Raw genomic sequence first — 23,048 nt, forward strand, 5'->3', positions numbered from 1 at the left:
GGTGCGGATGAGGGTTTTATAAGGTCAGCATGTTTATTTAACTCAGTGCTAGGAGAAAGGCTCGACTAGACAAACACTGAACAGTCAGTAGTGCAGCCTTGAAATTGATCCTTCTTACTCCTTAGTGGGCTTTTACAAAAATATTTTTTGCAGCTGAAGTGGCCTCACCCGCTTCCTTTTGTTGGCTGGTTCAGGTAAAGGTGTCAGTGAAGCGTACTGCTGTGCTGTGGTGGTGCTGTGTGGTGAGAAGGAATTGACTGTGTTAAAGTTTCTCTCCTCCAAAACATTTGTAAATGTGACATGACAAATGCCTCCTTTCTGTAAGGAGGTATATAAACAATCAGACTGCATACTGATCTGCATGCCATGGATTTCTTTCTGCATCTGTCATTATTCAGACTTGCTCCGCAGCAGTGACCCCGATTGCAGCGTCTGTCACAGGTGGCTTTGAATGCCAAAGTTACTGAGAACTGCAGATGTGCCCAGGGAGCAGATCTCAGACCTTTGCACTCAGCTGGGTTCTGTGTGTTTTAATGTTCTGTGTTTGTATGTGTGTCTCTGCTGTCAGTCGATGCTTCGAGGCCGAGGAGGCTGCTACAAGCACACGTTTTATGGGATTGAGAGCCACCGCTGCATGGAGGCCACACCGAGCCTGGCCTGCGCAAACAAATGCGTCTTCTGCTGGAGGTAAAATACTGATGTAGCTTTACTTTAGAATAGGGGTTCTGTTCCACTCTGTCCCTGTCCTGCTCCTCAGACCTAGGGCGGTGTTAACTTGTGTGCCCTTTCCATTTGGAAACCAGGGGAGGAAGGGTTTGAAAGGGAGCAGTGCTGCTCCCCCTTCCTTCCTGTTCTCTTCCCCTTTGAGAGCCGCAGAGCTGTGGGTCAGGGATGGTGGGAGGTGAGCTGGGTGGTGGGCTCCACAGCTCAGAGGCTGAGGAGGATCTGAGGCTTCCCGGTGCCACCTCCCCTGGCACTGTCTGCCGTGCAGGACAGGCTAGCTGGGGACCAGTGGAAGGAGGAATCGGGGAGGCGGCAGACAGACCCCTCTCCATCTCCTGCCCTGCAAGTCCCACTGCTGAGGTTGATAGAGGTTTGGTTCCCTCTGGAGATGGCTGTCTGGGACTCCCTGCGGCTCCTGGTGCTCCAGAGAACACGGGCTGTCTCATGTTGTGCACAGCCACCAAGGTGCTGAGCGGGGTGTGTATCTGCTTTGAAATGGGACCTTTTTTCATGTTTACAGTACCTCACCCCCACCAACCAAGTTGCATTCTCAGTGAGTGAAAAGTGGTGACTTAGCGACTGTTGCCTTCATGAAACAGTGGCTAATAAATTACTTTCCACTTTAGTCAGTGAAGTGGCCCCTTTTCTCAGAGGAATTACTTTGCTGTTAATTCTCTAAAGGAAATGAGCTTTGCCGAGGTCTGAGCTGAGCTGTGAGCTGCTGCAGCGCTACGTACCCACCGGAACGCTTGGGTTTCCAAGGGAGGCTTTTGCTGGGCTGGAGGAGTGAGGATGGGATGGGGGAGAGAGACTGAGAGGCTCAGCAAGAAATAAAAGCAATGATGCAAAAGCATACTGAGTGGGAGGATGTGGCGGCTATTCTTTGAGCTCTTTTGTCTTCTGCCTTGCTAGCTAGTTCAAAACATGGGGGCTGTGCTTCCTTTGATGTTTGTGCCCATCCAGGAGACTGGCTGCCAGTAACACCCCTTCCATCCCTAACCTGGGTGTCCAACATCCTAATATTTCCATTGCAAACCAGCCAGATCCCTTGGAGTACCATTTTCTGTATTTCATAGCTTTCAGGTTTTAATAACGCAAATATTTCAGGAGAATATTTAAATGACAGCGTCAGTGCAGAAGGACTGCTGTAACTTGGAAGCTGTCTCCCGCGTTAGTGGTAAGTAAGTGTTAGGCGCTGGTTGTCCTGTTAACTTTGCATTTGGGAGTCTACCAAAATGCTAATTGGTGCTCTTGATGGGCTTTCCTCATATCCTGGCTTGAAAGGACACAGCAAAGGGCATGTTTAATGTGGAAATTTCGTTGCTTTTCTTCAGAGGAATTTAATGACTGGGAGGAAAAATATACTGCACTTTTTTTTCCCCCAGTGGATCAGCTAGCAGTGGTGTGTTCAGTTCTGCAGTGGTGACTGTACTGATAGGAAGGAGATTGCCGTGTGTTTTGTCCCTACGCGGAAGGTACATAAACACCAAGTAAAGCAATAACATCTCCAGAAAGCAGTGTTTTGTTCCTGGCGTTGCACTGCAGACCATTTAACAGTGTTCCCCTTCAAACTGACCCAGCTCAGTGTTTCTTAGCAGCAGCCCGCTTCTGGAGCGTAGAACTGAGTTGGGGAAGTCAGACAAGTGTCACTTGGGAGTGCAGTAATTGGGATAAATGGCCGTGTGTGGTGCCTCCCGTGTGCCTCGAACTCACTGTCCTGCAGCTGTCGTTTGTCACTTTTAAGAGGAATCCTGGAAGCAGCAGCCCTAATGATAACGAATGCTGCAGTGCTTATTTTACAAATGGTAACAACCGGAATGCAAGGAAACAGCCTTTCAGGGGGCTGTGCTGAAAAATATTCTCATTTATTTACCTTCTGTGCCTGAAATGGGTTGCAGTTGTTGGACTCCTCCATGTGGGCTGCAGCTCTCTGTCTTCTCCTCAGACCTCTACTGAGCTGGAAGATGTAAGGCTCAGTTTGAGCCTCATGCCGAGGCTCGCTTTACGTATGCCTTAAGCCTGACATAAAGCAGAACTCGAAGCTTTTTCTGCTTTGGTTGCTTTTTCAGACCCCGTGCTTAGGCTGCTACAGCCTTCGTGTGGCTGTGAGCTGTGCCAGGTCAGGTCAGTTTGGTGTAGGAAGAGACGACTCCCGTTATCACTCTCCTCCCTCCCAGCTGTGTGTCAGCACAGTTTACGAACCCTGCAGCCAGGACTATGTATATATATATATTTTTTTAATTTTAAACCCACCATACCTTTCAGATTCTTAATCAGGTGAGACTAAGCACAGAATTGCAGGCACCAGTGCCTGGGTAGGATGAACATGTTACCTTCTTATTAGCGGTTACCATCTGTGTGGTTGGAGACACATGAAGTGACAGCTTTGATCTCCTGTTGGCAAAATGTTTTTAATATGGATTTTTGTGCCTTGCTGGTCTCATTGTGCAGCTCTGTGCGCTAGGTTGCAGATAAGACCGCTGTGATTCTTTTTCTTTCTTGATCTCTTCTTTCAGGATTTTGACACTTGTAGCATCTGCCAACGCTTTCAACTGCGTAACCACCACAGCTCTCCCGGGATTGCTGAGGAAAAGGCCCAGGAGCCTGTTTATTTTCTCTTCCTCCCTTGGCAAGGAACGCTGTATTTCAGCTGCTTTCCCTGGGATACCATGGTAGCTGTCTGGTCGTGACTGACACGTTTTGGCCTTGAGTCGGGAATCATGGGGTGGAGCCAGCACCCAAACACACTCAAAGTTAGGGGTTTGGTAAAAGATGTAGCTTGACTCTGCACTGGAGACCTTCCTCCTCCTCCTTGTCCCGGGAAGCGGTATGTCCCTGGTAGATAGCGAGCCTGCCAGTGCCCCCTTACTGGTATGACTGCTGCCTCGTGCTTCCTTGCCTCTCCCCTGAAGCGACCTGCCTAAGTGTGGTGATGCAGGCTTCAAAGGCAGCAGCTCCTTTGCAGGGCAGGAAGAGCAAATTGTTCATTTGCAGGGTGTTTCCCCCCGCAAGGCAGCGACTGTGCTGTGCTGAACTCTGAGGCGGTTGCATCAAGAGCAAGGGGAAGAAACACCTGAATTCCTGCAGCATCCCCAAGTCATCATTCTCCCTACAAAACCAGTCTGTCAGTGTCCATTACTGCTCTCCGCTGCTCTCGCTGTTCGTGGTGTCTCTGGAGCTTAATTGTCTAAATGGAAACGCACAAGTGACCAAATCTTTTAATCAATTAGGGCGAGTGGGGACTGAGGCGTTCTGACACCGCGTGTTGCTGCATGCTCACCAGGCAAACCTGGCCTGATTGTGTTTTCTGGCAGTGTCTAAAGCCCAATCAATTACTGTGGAGAGACAGAACAGCTAAATAAGATTTAAATTAATAGAGTTTATTATCTTTGCATCTGAGGAGGCAGCAAACCAGACAGAGTGAAATATCCTGTGAAGAAATTGGTTCATATATCTTCTCTGTAACTTTATGATGTTTATACCTGAGCTTGAAGGTTCTGGCTTTAACTTGTGCTGTGGACAACAGCTGAAGTTCTGTTCAGATGATCTAAATGGTGTGTAGCCAAAAGCTGGTGATCACAGTGAGCCCTGCAAAATGAAGAGATGAAAAATTAATGATCTCTTATAGGAAAAGTACTTAATAAAATCATTTAAAAATTAATAAGAAACTGAAAACATGGATTAAAACAAAAGCTGCTTGTCATTAACTTGACTTCAGAGGCTGAATTCTTCCAGGAAATGTGAAATACTCTGATATCAAAGGGGTTGACACTACAGGTTTGTAAAACTTGGAACCTTGGTGTGAAAGCTCAGACAATCTCCGTGTATCTCCAGCCACCAGTCCTTGTTCTACTAAGATGACACTCTCCTCTCCCATTTTTTCAATGAGGTCTTTTTTTGAATTATTTTTTTTTCACAGAATTAATATATTGTGACCCAAGGTTTGTTTCCTTCAGATGTGATTATTCTCTGATTTGTTGACCTTTGGGTCTGTTTGGCCAGCTGGTACTGGCCAGCAACTTACTGGGATTGAAATCTGTGCTTTTCATCTTATGGCAGGGCATGCTTGCCTGGTCTTGGACTTGAAGGCTTTTGTTGTTATCGTTGTAAGTTTGCATATTTATGGCACCAGCAGTGAATTGGCTGTGAAATGATCTGTGTCCTGATAGTTGCTGAAGGTGGGTGGGGATTGGTACCCAGTTACAGTAATGGGATGGAGTGGTTACGGGCCGTGAAAGCAGCCTTGTGCATCCTGACACACAAGCTAGTTCTGAAGTAATCTTAGAGACTGAGTGTGCTTGGGAAGGGGTGAAATACATTGACATAAGGACAGGACAGACTTCTGGGAGGTGCTCAGCATTGCCTGCCTTTCTAGAAACTGTGCTCCTCTTAAATAAAAAACTTAAGAAGTGAGCATTTCTTCAGGTTGGGATGTGGCGTCTTCTATAGTTGACATTTCAGAAGTGTAAGTTAAATAAGAAACATAGAATCTTTTAGGTTGGAAAAGAGCTACAAGACCATCATGTAAACCTACCACTAACCTAACACTGCCAAGTCCACCACTAAAACCACATCCCTGAGTGCCACATCTACCCGTCTTTTGAACACCTCCAGGCGTGGTGACTCAACCACTTTCCTGGGCAGCCTGTTCCAGTGCTTTCCTTTCAGTGAAGAATTTCTTCCTAATATCCAGTCAGAACCTCTCCTCATGCAAGATGAGGCTATTTCCCCTTGTCCTGTCACTTTTTATGTGGGAAAAGGGACTGACACCCACCTCCCTACACCCTCCTTTCAGGCAGTTGTAGAGAGCAATGAGCTCTCCCTTCAGCCTCCTCTTTTCTCCAGACTGAACAACCCCAGTTCCCCCAGCTGCTCCTCATCAGACTGGTGCTCCAGACCCCTCACCAGCTTCGTTGCCCTTCTCTGGATGTGCTTCAGCACCTCAGTGTCTTTCTTGTAGTGAGGAGCCCAAAACCGAACACAATATTTGAGCTGCAGCCTCAGCAGTGCCCAGTGCCGGTAGTACGTGGTTCTAAAAGAATCTTCTGAAGTTCAGTTCTCTCTCAGTTCAGAGGAACTGGCAAAACCAACCTGGTCTAAAGTCCTCGCTATTGCTACTACGATGAATTGCTACCAGGTGTTGTAATATGTTGTAATCTCACAAGGAGGAGACTGAATTTATTTTGATGGAGCAGCTGCTGTCAACAACCTTAGAAGTTAGTGAGGGTGCGGCTGCAGTGCGCTCCTAGTGAAAACACAAGTTATGGGTGGATTTATCTTGTTTGATCTAAAAATCATCAGTTCACTTTGGGCTTTCTCACCTGTTTCTGAAAAATCTTTTTATTGAAGTTGATTTTAAGACATGAGAAGTCCAAGTTTTCTTTTAAAGATAGTGAATATTTTGTCAATTTTAAAATGTGAGTTTTGTTTGAATGTTCAGCTGCCCAAACGTTTGACTTCAGCCATATTTCCCCAATTTTTTCTTCTCTGAAATTGTTCAACTTTATCAGTGTTTAGGAATAATTTGATGGCTTTTTGAAAAACTTTTTTCTCTTCCTGAATTTCTTCAGAAAAGCCATTATTTTTCTCCTTCCTACAGCTAACAAAAGATTGCTCAGAGCAACATGAGAAATGATTGTCTGTTATTTAACAGCAAATTTCTGTAGAAACGCTGTATTCCTCTTCCTCAGACAGCAGCCTAGGTAGGGATTTTAAAATTTTTGTTCCTATGAAAACTCCTTTTCATTTTTAAAGTGAGTGTCGTCTGATTTGTGGAAAGCAAATCTGAGAGACTTGAAGTCTTTATCCCTACCACAGGGCATTTTGCAGTCAAATGCCAGCTGTGGCTGTGTAATACCATCAACATGGGGATCTTCTTAGTTGTGCGTTGTCCTCTCTCAATTTGCGTCTCCAGCTGGGCTGGTTCCACCTCAGATGTGGAAAACCTGCTTCCTGAGCCATCGTCCAACTCTTGGGAGCAGCTGAATAGGACCAGCGCAGGACCCGACCCTGCCGATGCCTTTTGGGATAGAATCAGAGTCGTAGAATGGTTTGGGGGGTCACCACTTGGACATTGAACCCTTGACCACCACTCTCTGAGTGCAGCCATCCAGCCAATTCCTTATCCGCCGAGTGGATAGATCTGGTATCCTACTGAACCAGTGGTAACCAGTATTTGATTTAAGTTTTCCTCCCTGATTTGTGCCCTCTTACAAAGCAGTGCTCCTTACAGAGTGTTTATTTGGGCAGATGATGAGAATATTGGGTAAGATGGTGTCAAAAGCTCAACTTCTCCTTTGCCTGCAAGGACCAGTGGTGTTCTTGGCATGAAATGTTCTCAGCAGGTTCATACTGGCTCTCACCCTCTCAGTGCTGTGTTCTGGGGCTGACAAACAGTTGTTTAAGCCAGTACGTCCTGAGGAACTGGAAGTTAAGAGAGGCTGGTATAGAAACCTTTGGCTCCTGCTAGACTGGGCATTACTTTTCCAGGGTGTTTTAAATCACTTTCATGTGCTCCTCACACACTTTCAGCTTGCTGCTAGTGACTCTGATACCATCAGCCCATTCATCTAGCATGCTCCGGGCTGAGTTTAACCATTTCAGTTAGATTGAATATCTCTAACCTGTCCTCTTCCTGGCCCAGTCTGGGCTCTTCCCGTTGCCATCAGGAGAAAGCAGTCAAAAAGGTGCAAACAGATTTCTTGTCACCATGGGGGAACGTCAAACACTGTGCATTGGCAAGCTTTGTTCTTGGTCTGCCTCTTCCTCCTCACGTCGTTACAGGGAAAGTCTTTCTTGTTAGCCCGTTTGTGTGCCCTTTGTTGTAGCTGATTTTCTTGCCTTGACCTTTCAGACTGTGACCCTGTGTTCTTGTGCTCTTGCTTTTATTTTCAGCTAGAGGGTTGGAAGGTTGCAGAGGAACCTGTGATTCTGCTGGATTGGTTTCTTGTTACTCTTCAGATTTTTGCTTTTTATTGCTGCAGTTTGCACTTCTGCCTTAATAGGGCTTAAAACCTGCCAGTTCTCCTGGACTCCTTTGCCCTTAAACTCCTCTCCTCTGCAATATCATCTGCTACTTCTTGGGGTTCGCTGAAGTCTGCTGCTTGAACTCTTGTTTTTATTCTGCTCTTTCCCTCCTGTCTCTTCCTGGGAACCGCGTGCTCTGTCCTTCACAATCACTGCCACCGGTGTGTCCTCACCTTCACGCTCCCCACCAGCTATCAGGATCAACCAGTTGATCACTGGAGTAAGTGATGCTTTATACCCAGGCTGCATTTTTCCTCTTAAGTTTCTTGAAAGACTTCTATGAGCAATGGTCAGTATGAGAGTGACCATTTTAAAAGGTTACAAAGCAAAAGCTGATTTATTAAAATCATAGAATCATGGCATGGTTAGGGTTGGAAGGGACCCTCAAACCCCACCCAGTCCAACCCCCCTGCAAGGAGCAGGGACATCTCCAACCAGATCAGGTTGCTCACAGCCCTGGCCAACCTGGCCTGGAATGTTTCCAGGGATGGGGCATCCACCGCCTCTCTGGGCAACCTGGGCCAGTGCTCCACCACCCTCAGTGTAAAACATTTCTTCCTAATATCCAATCTGAATCTGCCTCCCTCTATTTTAAAACCATCACCCCTCGTCCTGTCACACCAGGCCCTGCTGAAGAGTCTCTCCCCACCTTTCCTGCAGCCCCCTTTAGGCACTGGAAAAAAAATAATACCCAGGGGAGGGAGGTGTATGCTCTACTGATGCAGACACCTTCACTGTGGTCTGGCTGGCTGCCAGGGACACTGTAGTAGTGCTGGTAGATCGAAGGTCTGATGAGAATGCGGGTGAGGCTGGACTGGAGGCAGTCTGTTGAGCCAGGGCGGAGCGGGAGCGAGCTGGGAGCTCCCCATCGTGCTTGGTGCAGTTGTGCGTTGCTCTGTGGTGGGGTGGTGGTGATGGCTGGTCTGTGAAGGATCACATCAAACCTGCTTAACACCTGGAGTCTCTAATAAAATACGGATTTTTCTGGTGTGTGTGGTTCTGGGTGAGGTGTTTTTTTTTTTTTTTTGCTTGTGTTATTTTGGGAAGGGAAGGGATACAATGCACAGTTACCTGCTCAGGACCTGGGTCGCTGGTGAGGTGGGTGACATGGAGGGTCACAGAGGAGTGGGATGGTGACAGTGAAATTCCATCTGTGCCAGGGACCGTGGAACAGTCTCATCAGCCACAAGACATCGCTTATTTTAGTCCCCTATTAGAAAAGAAACTGCTTTTTGCCAAATGAGCTGCTTTGTAGACATGACCTGGTATGTTTATTAAACAGTTAGGATGTGTTAAAAATTCAGGGACCATTAGGCACTAATAATTAATAGCTGTCCACTGTGAGTCAAGAGCTCATTGATTTTCTGCCAAGTTGCCCTATTAAATACACAAGGTGCAAGTTTTGTAGTTAAACATGTAAGGGTTTTATAAATGCCTTTTATAGCTGACATTCAGAAAACTTTCCATGTTGGCAGACAGGAAAAAAAAAAAAAAAGAAATTCAGAAAGCAAAGCTGTTTTAGCATAAAGGATCTTTGAGATGCTGAAGTAGTTTGAGAGCAGCGTTTGGATCTCTGCTCTTGAAGTGGGTGAAAAAGCATTTGGGCCAAAGGGCTGCTTTTGTTGGTGCCGGGTGTGGAATTTGTGTGTTAGCACTGTCAGCGTGGAGCTGCAGGTCCTTCTCACTTGGAGAAGTCGATGGGAGTCTTTTGATTGTCTTCAGTAAGCGCTGGGCCAGCCACGCTGTCCTGAGAAAGCACTTCCCTCTGTCTCTGCTCCTTTAGTGAAACGCTGGGCGTCGCGTCCTGGTGCAAGGCTGGATATGGCAGCTGCCCTCAGTCGTCTCCGTGGCTGACTTCTAGAGATGGTGGAGAGCAGCAGGGGAAATGGAGATCAAGTGGATCAACTGGTCAGAGTTCCCAGAGGATATATCCTGTGTTCTTGTCCAGAGCTGTGTTAATCCAGCAGTGCTATTCTGAAAAACACTGCAAAATCTGCTGCTCTCCAGCAGCTCATGGAATCATTTATTGACAGTAAAACTGGTAGGGGAAAAGTGGGGGAGCTTTTGTAGTGTATTTTAGAAAAAAGCAGAAGATGGAGAGAGAACAAGGAGGTGAAAGCACAGAAATTAATTTCTGAGAATGATACTTAAAGGCTGAACTAACCCTGTTCGATACCAGTGCAGGTGCAGCAAGGTTACTGGGAAGTTCCTCCCCCCGGGGCCAGGTCTGTGCCTTGCTGCAGGCTCTCTGGGTTGTGTTTGTCCAGCTACGAGTGTGGACTACCCCAGCTGGTTGTAGTATTTTGTTTGCTGGTCAGGATGCATTTTTTTCCCAGATGACTTAGAATGGTTTTGTAACATCAGCTCATGCAAATGAAATAGGGAACGGGGAGAAGCTCTGTGTATCTTCCAGGTGCTTGGGTGGAGTTGCCTGGATAGGCTTTTTCTGGTTTTGGAGAAAACAGCGTACAGGTACAGTGGTCCTTTCGGGGTAGGCAGGGTTGGCTTCCTAACCCAGTGTGACACAAGCTGTCCCTCAGATGGAAGGTCAGTGTTTCTTATCCTGCAATCTGCTTGGCTCAGAGAAATTAACATTTTATTTTTGTTTTTTGCTTCTGGGTTTCAGTAGCACAGTAGCGAGCAGCTCTCAGAAGTGTTGAGAAGCCCCTGTTGAGTAAATTTGGGAGATTAACCAGATCCAGCCGCCACACAACTCCGGCATACTGCAGACTTCCCAGTATCTTCATATAGTTAGAAGTGGTCTGCTCTCATCTCTCTTGTTACTATGGCATTGCACAAAGATTGGTTTAGGAACAAATCCTGTCCTTTTCCAGGTGGTAGTTGGTCAGAAGAGGAGGTAGAACCAGTTTTCCTTTCTTTGCAGAGGTCTTTCTGGCTGCAGAGCATCATTTTAGCTTAGAAGCTTTTTACCTGTAATTCAAAATAGGTATGTTAAGTTTAACATAAACTGCAAAGTCCATGCTTCATTCCGGGAGAGCAGAGCCTGGCAGGAGAGGGATATGGGAACGGTGGTCAAAGATGACATCTGAAGGTTGTATCAGAAGCAGGATGCTCCTGAGGATTTCTTATTGTTTTTAACATTATTAAACAATACCAAAGTCCCCAGGGCAACAGAGGAGTTCTTCCAAGCGTGTTACACAGGACAGTGGGTGACTCTTGTCTCTGTTTCCTTCAGACATCATACAAATCCTGTGGGCACAGAGTGGCGATGGAAGATGGACCAACCTGAAATGATCTTGCAGCAGGCTATTGAGAACCATCAGAATCTGATCAAGCAGTTCAAAGGTAACTTCTGCTTCTTTCCAGTTAATAATGCTTTTGGAATGTAACCACCAGTAGCATCTTCAAAGCATAGATGAAAACATTCTGGTCATCTGTGAAGTGCTGGGAAGGAAGCATGAGATCTATAACATCAGAAAGATGAGTAAGTGAGAAGAAACTCTTGTGGCACACTTCTATTGTTTTCTGAGATGTTCTGTCTTGTTTTTGATGTTAGAATATGAGTCGTCTGCTGTCTTGAGGGAGCAGAGTGGAGTTTCCCCTTCTGCTTGGTAGTTGTCACATCCCTTTTCTTGGTGTGCACAGAGGCTTGCACCGTGGTGAAAGCTGGCCTGGGTGATGAGGAATCTTGATTCTCGGGTAGAAATGAGCACGGGTAAACGGCAAGAGGAATCAACCTCTAACCTCACAGGAACTGTACTGCCCAGCCTTAACACACTGGGAGCTTTTGTGTTGGCTCTGAAACGTCTAAGTTGTGTTTTTCTCACTAATGAGTGAGCAGTAGCGTTCTGGGTATTATTTTCAAGAATTTCTAAGTATGTCTGTGACTGAAGCTGCACTTCCACAGTGAGAAGAAGTGCTGTGTTTTGCTTCCCGTAGGAACTCCGTGTGAGTTTGTTGTTTATTCATTATGTATCTATGTAAGTGTAGACGGTTGGGTTTTTCCCTTTTTCCCGGATGTGTTAAGCTTGCTTATTCTGCCAGGGTGAGCTCTGTGTGCTGGGAGGGCTGGCCAGCTTGGCAGGACCAGTCTAGGACTCTGCTCTTCCTGACTGACAGCAGAGGCTGTGCGAACAGCAGGAGTGGAACGAAGCCTCCATAAAACGTGCAGGATGAGCATCAGTCTTGGCTGTCATTTTGGGAACCCGTTTGTTTGTGTTGGCTGTGCACAGGGAGAACCCAATGGATTAAAAATATGACAGGCAAAAAAAACTTTCTGTGAGCAGAGTTGCTCTGTCTCGTTCACTGGAGTTACATAATAGGTGGAAAAATAACTCAAGTTAGGGCCTCATGAGCTTCCTTTTCATCAGCTGGCTGATTCAAATCACTGTCCAGCTCCAGGGAAACCAGTTCCCTAGGTCTTGTGCTGGACTGGGCTCGGAGTGCGGAGTTAAGGCAGGATGCTGGCCGCAGCGCTGCTGGGCGGGCTGGGCTGGCGCTGCTGCAGGGTTTGTGGCTGCCGCTAACCCAGCTGGTGGGGTGCAGGAGTTCGGGTGCAGGTGGTTTTCATGAGTGAAGAGCATGTGGGATGTCGGATTTTGTCTGAAATCTGTGAATATTCCTTGAAACTGGCATGTGCAGCCTCAGCACAGTTACCCTTGGCTTGGAACTGTGAAAGGAGAAGGACCAAAAAAAAAAAAGGCTCTGAACTAGAACCGTGCTGCAAAGTGGGAAAAGAAAAGATGTGTTACTTCTTCAGAGTGAGAGATGGCAACATGCTTCCTGTCTTGGGAGCCCAAAAGCAAGAGATTTATTAAGGAGACAAATCAGGAAGAAAAGCCCAGTAGCTTGCTATTAGATTTTGTGAATTTTACATTGTTGCTTCCCTGAGGTGCGTGTGGATATACTGTTATGGAAGCATCAGTGAAAGCAAAATTGAGTCGAAGCACTGTGCAGGAAGCTGAAACCAGGGAGAGTTAGAGGACGCGCAGCGTGCCCTGCATGCCGTGCCAGAGCTGTGCGATGTTGGGAGTGCCTCAGGCAGCAAACGTGACTGTCTCCTTCCAGCAAACTTAGAATCATAGAATCATAGAACAGTTTGGGTGGGAAGGGACCCTCAAAGCCCACCCACACCAACCCCCTGCCAGGAGCAGGGACATCTCCAACCAGATCAGGTTGCTCACAGCCCCGGCCAACCTGGCCTGGAATGTTTCCAGGGATGGGGCATCCACCACCTCTCTGGGCACCCTGGGCCAGTTCTCCACCACCCTCAGTGTAAAAAATTTCTTCCTAATATCCAATCTGAATCTGCCTCCCTCTATTTTGAAACCATCACCCCTTGTCCTGTCACACCAGGCCCTGCTGAACACTTTCTCCCCATCTTTCCTGTAGGCCCCCAAATATCTTGGCTAGAGAGCCCTCAAGGCTCTTGAGCATCTGCTAACGCTGCTGAGATAGTACCCAAAGCTGTCTGAATAAATTGGTGCTCTTTGTGTTACCAGTGCCACAGCTTTGCGTTCAGGTACGCGCATACGGACATCTCCGGGTCCCAAAGGGAACGGTGAGCTACTCTGATGCTTTATTAATTCCACACATTGTAGTAAAAATGAGATTGTCTTTGAAGGCACAGAAGAATTCTTGGGGACTCCCTATCCTATAGGATATCCTAGAGGATGGCCGTCTGTCCTGTAAGAGTCTGTACGCATGATTTTAGAGATGATACATCATCTTCTCTTTTATTGGTGTTGTAGTTTGTTCTGGTTTTGAAGACCACAGATGTTGGTTAATGTCAGATAATTCTCTTTTAGAGTAACTGATGGAGGCACATCCTACTGACAGGGAGCTAAGGTGGGAAGGCGTGAAGCAGTTTGTTTGATGGATTCTTTTTCTGGGTGGTGACTGGTAAATCTGTGCCCTTGCGAAGGGCGCACACAGAATGGAAACGTAATTCAGAAACAGGAGAGTGGGAGTCTCTGATGATGCAGCCCTGGTTCAACTTGGGGAAAAACGAAAAACAGATAAAAAAACCCAAACAAAACCACATGACCTGAACTAGGAAATCCTAAGACTACCTGTGTGCGGATAACTGCCTGTTAGGGTGGATAAACCAGGGTCCTCGTCTCCCTGGGCGCTTGTGGTGCCTGGTGGGCAGGGACTCGCAGGGGGGCACCCAACGTGAGCAGCCAGCCTCTCTAGGGGGATGTGCCGGGTGGTGCTTTGCTCTCCCAAATTAAAACGCACCGGTAGGAGAGCAGCTGGAATCAGCTTGTCCAAGGAGATGTGCTGATTGAAGGAGGCTTGGCTGCGTGCTCTGCTGGGATCTGAGCCCGGCCCGAGCCGAAGGCTGTAGGCAGCTTGCGTCCAGCCGCTAGCCACTGCCTCTTGCAGAGCTTCTCGAGTTCCTGCGGCTCTGAGCTCCCGCGCCCGCGTTGGACCTGCTGCGTGCCCTACCCAGCCTGACCTTGCTGGAGTTCTTTGGCTGAAGGCAGGAGGAGGCTCATCTGTGGGAGCAGAGGCTGAGTGCTGTGGTGGTGTGGCAGCCAAAAGTGTGGGAGAGTTTGTGCGCTCCGTGGAATGCCCGCTAATCCTGTTTTGTTCATCCCTGCCTAGCTTGTGATTTGTGGTCGGATGATTGCACGCAAACCCTCCATCTTCCTCAGCAGCGTGTTTACTATGTGCAAGATTTTGTGTCAACTGTTTTGAGAAGTTTACTATCAAACTTTACATGATGTTGGAATTTTTTTCTGCCTGCTTATAAAGCTGACGTGGTAATTATCATAGTCCAGCTGCAAGATGCTGAGAGGGGGAAATTAATTTCAAAAATGGCTTACAGTAGCTTTAGGAATACGAAAGTTAGTCCTTTAATCTCGGTGTGTGGTTGAGATGCTTCTTTCTTTTCAAATAAAGTTCTCAGTTAGTGCTGTCAGGCTTCTGTGGAACGCCATTAGTCCTGTCGCTTAGTCAGGGCTGAGCCTGGCTGGGTTAAAACGCGCTAAGCCTCACGCTGGTCGCAAACCGGCTTTTCTGCGCGAGGCTGAAGCAATATCCGCAACCACCTCTCTTTATCTTGGCTTTGCAGCCTAGCATGTAATTTGCTGTACTGCTCGAGCTCCAGCATCCAGGCAACGCGAGGTGAGCTGAGGACCTGGTTCCAAACTCAAATCTTTGGTTTTTCTGTTTTTTTTTTTTTTTAAAAAACCAGACAAACCCCCAATCCAAAACCTCAGATACCGTTTGCATACATCAAGGCATGTCAGGGAAATGTGAAGTGACATATTTGGAACACGAGCTTGTTTGTCGTCAGATGATTTTGTGCGGGGTCCGGAGCGCTCGGTGGGATGCGGATGGACTGGAGGAGCGCTCGCCTCTCCCCGCCCTTCTGCGGGCGTTTAATCAAAGTGGCTCGGGTCGGTCAAACCTGCTGACAGCGTTTTCATGCGGATGCTACAGCTGAGCTCCTTGTGTTTTTCTCTTCATTCTGAAATGTCTCTTGCTGTTCAGGACTGTGTTGTGTGTTGGATTTAATTTCTCAACGCTTCCTTATGGAGTTGCATTTCGTGTGGCCGCCAGCGCAGGTTCAGAGCTGGTGGTTGATGCTCTGTTCAGCTAAGTGTCCCAGCTCCTCTGGGGCACTGGTCTTCGTGGGGCTGGGGAGCCACAGGGGGTGAGCAGTGGAGACGGACATAACCTGGTTTCTTTTCTTTTTTAAGGTGCCTACGTGAAGTAGCATTGGGGTGACTCTTGTGTTTCTGTCTCGGCATTCAGGCAGCATCACCGAGGTCTTAGCGCGGGAAAGCTTGACTCAAGCATTACTAGAAAACCGCGTGCAGTAGTTAATGGGGCCCGTGAAGCCCCGAGCTCTGGGTGCCTGGGCATACGCTGTTTGGGGATTCCTGTAGAGCTGGCTTGGCGGGCACTGGTCCGTAGCCTGGTGTCCCCTCTGATTCAGGAGGGCTCTGACTGATTTCACTCAGTCTTCTGTGTGCCAGGGTGTATTTTGGATAGGGACGCGTGGCTTGGGAGGGGGGAGTTAGTTGATTTAAGCCTGTTTTCCCTCTTTTTTTGCAGGTGTGTCAGGAGTGAAAGCAGATCGCTTTGAGGAAGCGATGACAGCCAAGCACTGCGCGCTCTCGCTGGTGGGAGAGCCCATCATGTACCCAGAGATCAACCGCTTCGTGAAGCTCCTGCACCAGCACGGCATCTCTAGTTTCCTGGTTACAAATGCACAGTTTCCAGATGAGATTAGGTAAGAGCTGAGCAAAATAGCTCCCTGCTAAAGCATCTGAGTGCTGGCCTGTGTGTTAGTTCCATTTTATCACTCATCAGAGTCAGCTCTGCATGGGCACTGACAATGAAAAGTCCATTCGGTGTTTATTTGATTTTTAACCTCATTCTCCCCGTGTGCTTTCCTGTCTCTTTTTCTCCTGTAGTTTGATTTTTCTTTTTTATATCTCTTAAAGTGTGATTGCTTCCGAAGGTGGCGAGAATGCAGTACAGTACCTCCCGAAGGTGTGAGGGAAGGAGAACGGCCAGTAAGCTGTGTTTGGTGACACGGATAACTGAGTGTTCAGAAAGCTAGAGCAGGAGACTGGGCTCCTGAGTGGCCTTTCTGGTTTGTGTGCTTCTCTTGCGGTCTGATCTTTGCCCTGACTCTGTAAGACCAGCCGTAACAGCTCAAACCAAAGATCTGCACTGCCCAGCATCTCCAGCAGGACCCAGAGTGCAGGACAGAAAAGCGCACGCTCTTCTGCAAAAGTGGGATCAGTAGCTTTTTGCCTCCCTCTGAGTGATGTTTAGCAAACGTTCGCAATGTTTTAACGATCTCTGATGAAAGAGTCTTCACAAATGCGAAGAATCCCTGTTTCTGATGTTCTTGAGCATCCAGACCACTGTTAACGAAATGTGAAGCAATGCAGCGAGGGAGCGCAGCACGCAGCGCGAGCTGGGCACTCGCCGTCAGCTGATGCCAGCGGCAGAGTTCCCCCCGAGCTCCGAGTGTGTTAGCAGAGCGGTACGCAGGGCGGCTTTGCGGTGTCGCTCACTTGTCATTTCAGCTCCGTGCCTCTGCCTGCTCACACTTGCTGGTCGAGCTTCCTTCTCCTGGTCTGAACGTGGTGGTGAGAGGGGAGGGCGTGCGATTTTTGAGTGAGTAATTATACACCACAAAGGCATTCCAAACGATTGAATAATTGTGTAATCAAGTTACTTTAAGTCATGTATTATGTGCCTGATAGACAGAAATTGCTCTTTCCTAAAAATAGCATTTTAAAAAAAGAGCACACGCTGTATTTTGAAGCTGTGTTTAAGATCTGCTGAGTGTTTTTAAAAACAAACAAAAGAAAGTGATAAAGTGCTAGTCTTGCTGTCCTAAAAATTGCAACTGATCTTTGGCTCATCAAAGCAAACGATTTACTCAATATGGGACTTGAAGGATGCACCAAGCTCGCTTTTCTGTTGTCAGCAGACAGGAGCTGTAGTCTAAAAGTTCGTCCTAAAACAATCCGGCATGCGGATGGGGAGCGTGGCCTGCGCTGTTCGCTGGGTTTGGAAGAGGAGCCCACTGGCTCTGTGGACCCCTGGCTGGGTCTCCCACGCCATGCTGCCCGTGCCCTCCTCCTTTCCTGTCTGGTCTGCAGCTTTGTCTGTCTCCAGGCACACACGTGCTTTCACAAGACGAAGGAGGTTTTCTAGCAGGTGAGCTCATATTGAAGTTCCCTGGCTCCTGTCCTCTCCCTCCTCTCGTTTCCGATTAGTGGCTGAACAAGAACCCTTGTGTGTGTGTTTGCGTTTACGAGCATGGCCAATAATAATGAGCAGATGCTTATTGCTCATAAAAATGAGCATTTGCTTTTCATATTGGTGTTTCTGCTCTTTGTGTCGTTGACTGGACCATGTCCCGTCTGGCCCGTGAAGCCACCGCGTGGCTGGTGGCCCGAGGTCCATTTGTTGCTCTTGAGTTGTGCTGTGCTGCTCGGTCGTGATTGCTGCCCAAGCTCGTGCGTGGTGGATGCTGTGAGCTTGATCTCCTGGACGGTATCTCAGCTGTCTAAGCTAATTTGGAAATTGAGCCAAAAATTAAGGAGTGTTGGAAAATCCATCCTAGTACCATGCCACTGAATTTCTTGTGTTCTGGGAAGGTCAGTTTGTGCTTTGCTTCTCCCTGGTGCTGCCTGGACCTGTGACTGCCCTTTCTCCTCGCTCCCCTTTGGCAGGGCGTGCGTGAGGCTGTCCCGGCTCCCATCCTGGCCATGGCAGGGCCCTGTGGACCACTCCGTTTTGGAGTGACGGGGGCAGAAATCCCCCACCGGGATCCCATCTAATTCTTTAATTTTTCTCCAGTAATAACAGCGCTGAGTCTGCTGGCTCTTGCCTGTCCTTAGGATTGCAATCCTCAGAGAAGAGATTTTTCTCAGCTCATGTTTTGAAAAACACTCACTCCATCTTTCGTGGGGCCCCTTTTAATTAGACAAATGCAGCGTTAAGCGAAGAGGAATGTTTTGGCTGTGTTCTATGAAAGTGAATACTTCAATCCACTTATACCTAGAGCATTTGGTCCGTTTTGGAGATTGTGGCTTTGGGCTGCCAGTCCAGACAAGCTTGTTTACAAACCAGGAGGTTTTTAAACCTGAAATGTTAGATTTGTTCTGGGCTATTTAATTCTTCTGTCTAAACACATACAGAGGGAGTGTCTTTAGATAGGCTCTTTGAGCATTCACGTCAAGTAAGTGGATTTCTCTGGTCATTGAGAGCCTCTGCTTGGTCTCATTCTGGACAGTTTTTGTCACTTTGTCACCTTTGGGAAGGGCAGGGAGGTTTGGTTGGCGTTTTTGGCAGCTGAACAATAGTTTCTAATTTCTTGTCTTCTAAAGAACCAAATCAGGCTGAGACTGCAGCCTGCTCGTTACAGCCTTCACAAAAACGCTTTAAAATGTTGTCCTAGAACTGTTAAGGGCTGAAGAGTTAGGTGATGCAATTAGGATGCTGTCAGTTTGTCTTGGAGACACCGGGGTGGGAGATGCCTTTGTCCAGCTCGCCCAGTGCCTGCCAAGGGTCCGGCTGTGCCACCACCCAACGGCGGGTGGATGCGGTGCACTTGCTTTCTCAGCGTTGTCTGTGGCAAGGGAGCTCCTCTTGTTGCTCCTCTTATTGCTCTTCGTTATCCCTTTGCTAATGGACTGCAGCATTGCTGCTTCTCCTTCATACCCGTGGGGGTTGTGGAAGAGACTCAACTTGCACCCGGCTCTTCACACGGCGGAGAAGGTTTAATCGTTTCAGAAGTTACTGATGCTGGGCTCACAGGTGCTGTGCTCGCCAGCATTTAGTGACCAGAAAGACTTCACTGCAGGATTTGTGTGAAATAAGAGCCTTGGAAGGGGAACGCACTGGGGAGATTGTGCTTGGTTTTATTTTTTAAACAGCTTTGATTTCCCGTCAAAAAATTATTTGACTGATGCTGCCAGTTGCAGACTGGGTAAGTTCGGTGTGACCAGCAGTAGGAACTGGCTGAATGATGGCTGTGTTCCTCTTGAATGGGGTTGTTTTTCTCATGGGTCAGGACAAATCGAGCTTGGGGAAGGGGCTGAGCTTTATGGCTTTTAACCACAGGGCTGTGGTGAGGAGCAGAGCCTTTCAGTGCCGCGCATGAAGCTCTGGCAGCCTGCTTTGGGAAGCCTTTCTGGGTGTTAGAGCTACACTGCAGTAAAGCATGCTCCAGTTCAGCGAGAGAAAGATAGTTAGAGTGTCAGCCAAGGCCTCTGTACGTGCGTTCTTAGCTTTGGGGCGTATGATTTGCTGAATGTAGGTTGTAGCAACTCTTGATGGTCACTTGGCGGAGATGACGCACTGGGCTGTGATGGTTTTCCCTGCCAATACTATAGAGTTCCTGGTGCTACTGGACCAGCAGAGCAGCTTGTTCAGAGATAACGTGTTTTGTGTAGGAAAACAGAAATTCAGCTAGCAGTGGTGTCTGAAAACAACAATTCCCCTCTCCTTTTTATTTCCAAGGAACCTCGAGCCGGTAACGCAGCTGTATGTCAGCGTGGATGCCAGCACCAAAGAGAGCCTGAAGAGAATTGATCGGCCCCTCTTCAAGGATTTCTGGCAGAGGTTCCTAGACAGTTTAAAGGCCTTGTCTGAAAAGGTACCCAGTTAAGAATTTTTTTTTTCTTTCCCTTTCTTCAGCATATTACCTACTCAGGACAAAAGTAGAAGACAGAGGCTTAAGATGGATCGTGGAGTGGATTCTGGGTGTGTTGGGAGCATGTTTACGTGTCTTCTACATCAAGGTGTATCAATTCCTGCACTTTTGATCAGTTTTCTGTGTGCGGAGAAGTTTAATGAGAGGAGAGCAGAATGTGTCAAATGAGACAGTAAACTTTGCTGTGAATATAAGGTGCTATGAGAGATGAAGGGGTCATAAAGTAACAGAAGATTTCCTAATGAAGCATTTAGACTGGAAGCAGGCTGCGGAAGGAAAAATGGAAATTCAGGGGAGCCTAGGAAGAGTCATAAATCCCCATGTGACACTTAGCACTGGTTCTCAAAGGTTCCCTTGAAATTGCGATACGTACAGGGCATGAAAACGTGTGTGCTGGAGTGCACTAGTTCTAGTTGCACTGCTGCTGTGTGGAAATAAATAAATCTGTGCATTTTCACAAGATTTAGCCAAAGCACTGGATTTGAGCGTGTAGCGGGGTGCTCCGTTAGGCTGTCAGTGGTTTGTCGTTTGTGTCCTCTGGAGACAGCTGAGCAGTGGCCTGAAGGCCCGTGGGATGATGAGCGCTGCTGTCAGCTCAGAACTTCGTCTGCCGTGTACCAGTTTTTGTAGTCGTTAATGAAGCCCTTGTGGTCTTGGCATCGCACGAATTAATAGGAATACTGCTTCATGAGCGTGTCTTCCCTCTTGTTTATCGATACGGAGCTCTGATGGAAGCAAGTATTCCTGTTTAGTGATTTGCCAGAAGTTGACGTTTTACCTGCTGAGGTGAGCAGACAGGAGAGACACTTTCATTTGAATAACGAGTTTTCCTGTCTTCTGAGCTGACAGCGTTGGGCTGTTTGCTGCCAAACATGCGTACGTGAGTCGATCCGGGAGACTCTGTCTAATTGGGTGGCACTTCCTTGTGCAAACGCATGTGAGGAGCTTGATCAGGCTGTTGGCCTGCAAGCGTGCTGGCTGGTATTGTTAGATGAAATCTGAGGCCAAACTCTGAACTTACTGAAATCACGTACCAACTAAGTTTTCTGTGCAAGTCGAGGTGGCTGTGGAAACAAGGGGAGCTAAAATATTGAAGGCAAAAATATTGAAAAAGCCTTTTGGGAACTTACTTTTGCCTATCGTTTCTTTCCTCTGCCTCTCCTGACCCTGGGTAGATATGGTTCACTCATTCCCGTGTGTTGTCAGAAGTTTCCTTGTGAAGAATTGAAGGTGAAAGTATTGGCAAATCTGTCCACAGGGCTAAAAATAAGCTGGTCAAGGTGAAGAGGAGAGGAAAAAGCAGCTCAACTAGCAGGTGCACTTTCTCCTCAAAGCGACTGAACTTTGAAGGGTCCTTGAAACGCTGATAGCACAAAAGCCAATTAATAGTTGTTCCAGTTGGTAATGCACAGCTCTGCTCAGCTGTATATTGCATAATCGCGCGCGGGGGACGGCAAGAAGTTGTGGGGAGCTGCTGTTTGTTAGGTTTTCCTTAGTGTTATACATGGTTCTGGTACCCAGAAATTATCTTGAACTGCTTCTGGGCAGAAGTTGCTTGGTGTTCGTGTGTGGTGATGAGCACCGTTCTGCAGGGCTGCGATGAGTGAAAGGTGCTGAAATGCAGCTGTGATTCTTGAGAAATACAGCTCCTCTCTCAGAAAAGGTGGGGAAATGCGGATGCGTTGTGTTGGGAAAGTGATGCTAATATATCTGGAAACAAAATATGAGTCCCATATTTTCACACTGCCTGACAAACCATCCGGACTCAGATCTGTTGCCTTAGTGAGGTAGTTCCACTGATAACAGATTTCATGATTTTAACGGAAGTTCCGTGCAAAGTTCTCGAGCCCTTAACAAAGGAGTTAATTTAATAACGAATTGTTCCTAGTACGATCTGATGGCATCATACAGCGTGTTGATAACTGGTTGCTACAGCATTTTCAAAGGACATTCAGGATTGAAAGATAAAAATCTTCTGCGATACTTTGCAGCAAACAGCAAGGACCCCCCTCTTTGTCCACTGCTACCTGGAGCAAGTTTCATCCTTTCTAGAGCAATTCCCACGGAGATGATCTCAGTGTTAAATTTTCTATGCTGAGAAATTTCTTGCGAGAGGAGTTTGTTAAGCAGCAGGTAAACTTCCAGAAGGCTCCATTTGTTTCTTGTCCCGTGTCTTCTGTCCTCCACATGAAACTGAGAGGAAAAAGAAAGACGTTAACAAGTGCGATTTAGAATGTGCCCTTTCCAAATGTCATGCTTGAGAAGTCTTGTAGTCTCGTCTTCTGACAGCCTTGAGTTCATCAGAACGACTGAAAGGTGATGTGACGTGATAGACAAGCGCTTGGAGGAAGGACTGAGGATGTGAGTCCTTATGATGAGAATGAGGATGAGAAGTCTGTTCTGGTGTAGGAAAGGCATTTCTTCCAGCCATGGCTTCTTCAAAAGTATTCCAGTGCCTAAAGGGGACCTACAAGGAAGATGGGGAGAGACTCTTCAGCAGGGCCTGTTGTGACAGGACGAGGGGTCATGGTTTTAAGATAGAGGGAGGCAGATTCAGACTGGACACAAGGAAGGAATTTTTTACACTGAGGGTGGTGGAGCACTGGCCCAGGTTGCCCAGAGAGGTGGTGGATGCCCCATCCCTGGAAACATTCCAGGCCAGGTTGGCCGGGGCTGTGAGCAACCTGATCTGGTTGGAGATGTCCCTGCTCCTGGCAGGGGGGTTGGACTGGACGGGCTTTGAGGGTCCCTTCCCACCCAAACTGTTATGTGATTCTAAAATGCTGTATCCAAGTGAGAAATGAGGTACTAATTAATAATAAAGTTCCAGAAGCTCAAGAGGGAAGAAGTAGGTTTTCCATCCCTTGGAGTTTTATGATCAAGTTGATGGTTTTTTTTGAAAATGGCATTAACCAAGTGTGTGCTATCTGAGCACGGAAATACGAACCGATGCTCTGTGAGCTCTCACCCACCAGCAGTCAGACTTGTGATCCATTTGTGTTTTGACTTCTGTTTCCCTCAACGTTGCTAGGCCAGATTCTGTAGGCTGAGAAATTTTGAAAACTGTTGTTCTTGCTGTTGTCGTCCATCAATCACCAAGTGTTTTCCCAAGCCATTGGGATGCTGACTGAGATGAATGGGA

At 47.5% G+C, this 23,048-nt stretch overlaps 1 protein-coding gene across 4 annotated transcripts in view; it reads left to right on the forward strand.

Annotated features, from left to right (window-relative positions):
• LOC104477575 (S-adenosyl-L-methionine-dependent tRNA 4-demethylwyosine synthase TYW1) overlaps positions 1-23,048 on the forward strand; it is a 98,126-nt gene that overhangs the window by 31,847 nt on the left and 43,231 nt on the right. For all 4 annotated transcript variants that reach the window (XM_086763274.1, XM_086763273.1, XM_086763275.1 and 1 more), the window contains 4 exons: positions 569-687; positions 10,946-11,055; positions 15,778-15,955; positions 19,714-19,849. In XM_086763274.1, coding sequence (XP_086619400.1) covers positions 569-687; positions 10,946-11,055; positions 15,778-15,955; positions 19,714-19,849 — 543 coding nt within the window. The remainder of the gene's footprint in view (positions 1-568; positions 688-10,945; positions 11,056-15,777; positions 15,956-19,713; positions 19,850-23,048) is intronic.

Source organism: Chlamydotis macqueenii, chromosome 19 (assembly GCF_036417535.1).
Source record: "Chlamydotis macqueenii isolate bChlMac1 chromosome 19, bChlMac1.mat, whole genome shotgun sequence".
NCBI classification, from domain to species: domain Eukaryota; kingdom Metazoa; phylum Chordata; class Aves; order Otidiformes; family Otididae; genus Chlamydotis; species Chlamydotis macqueenii.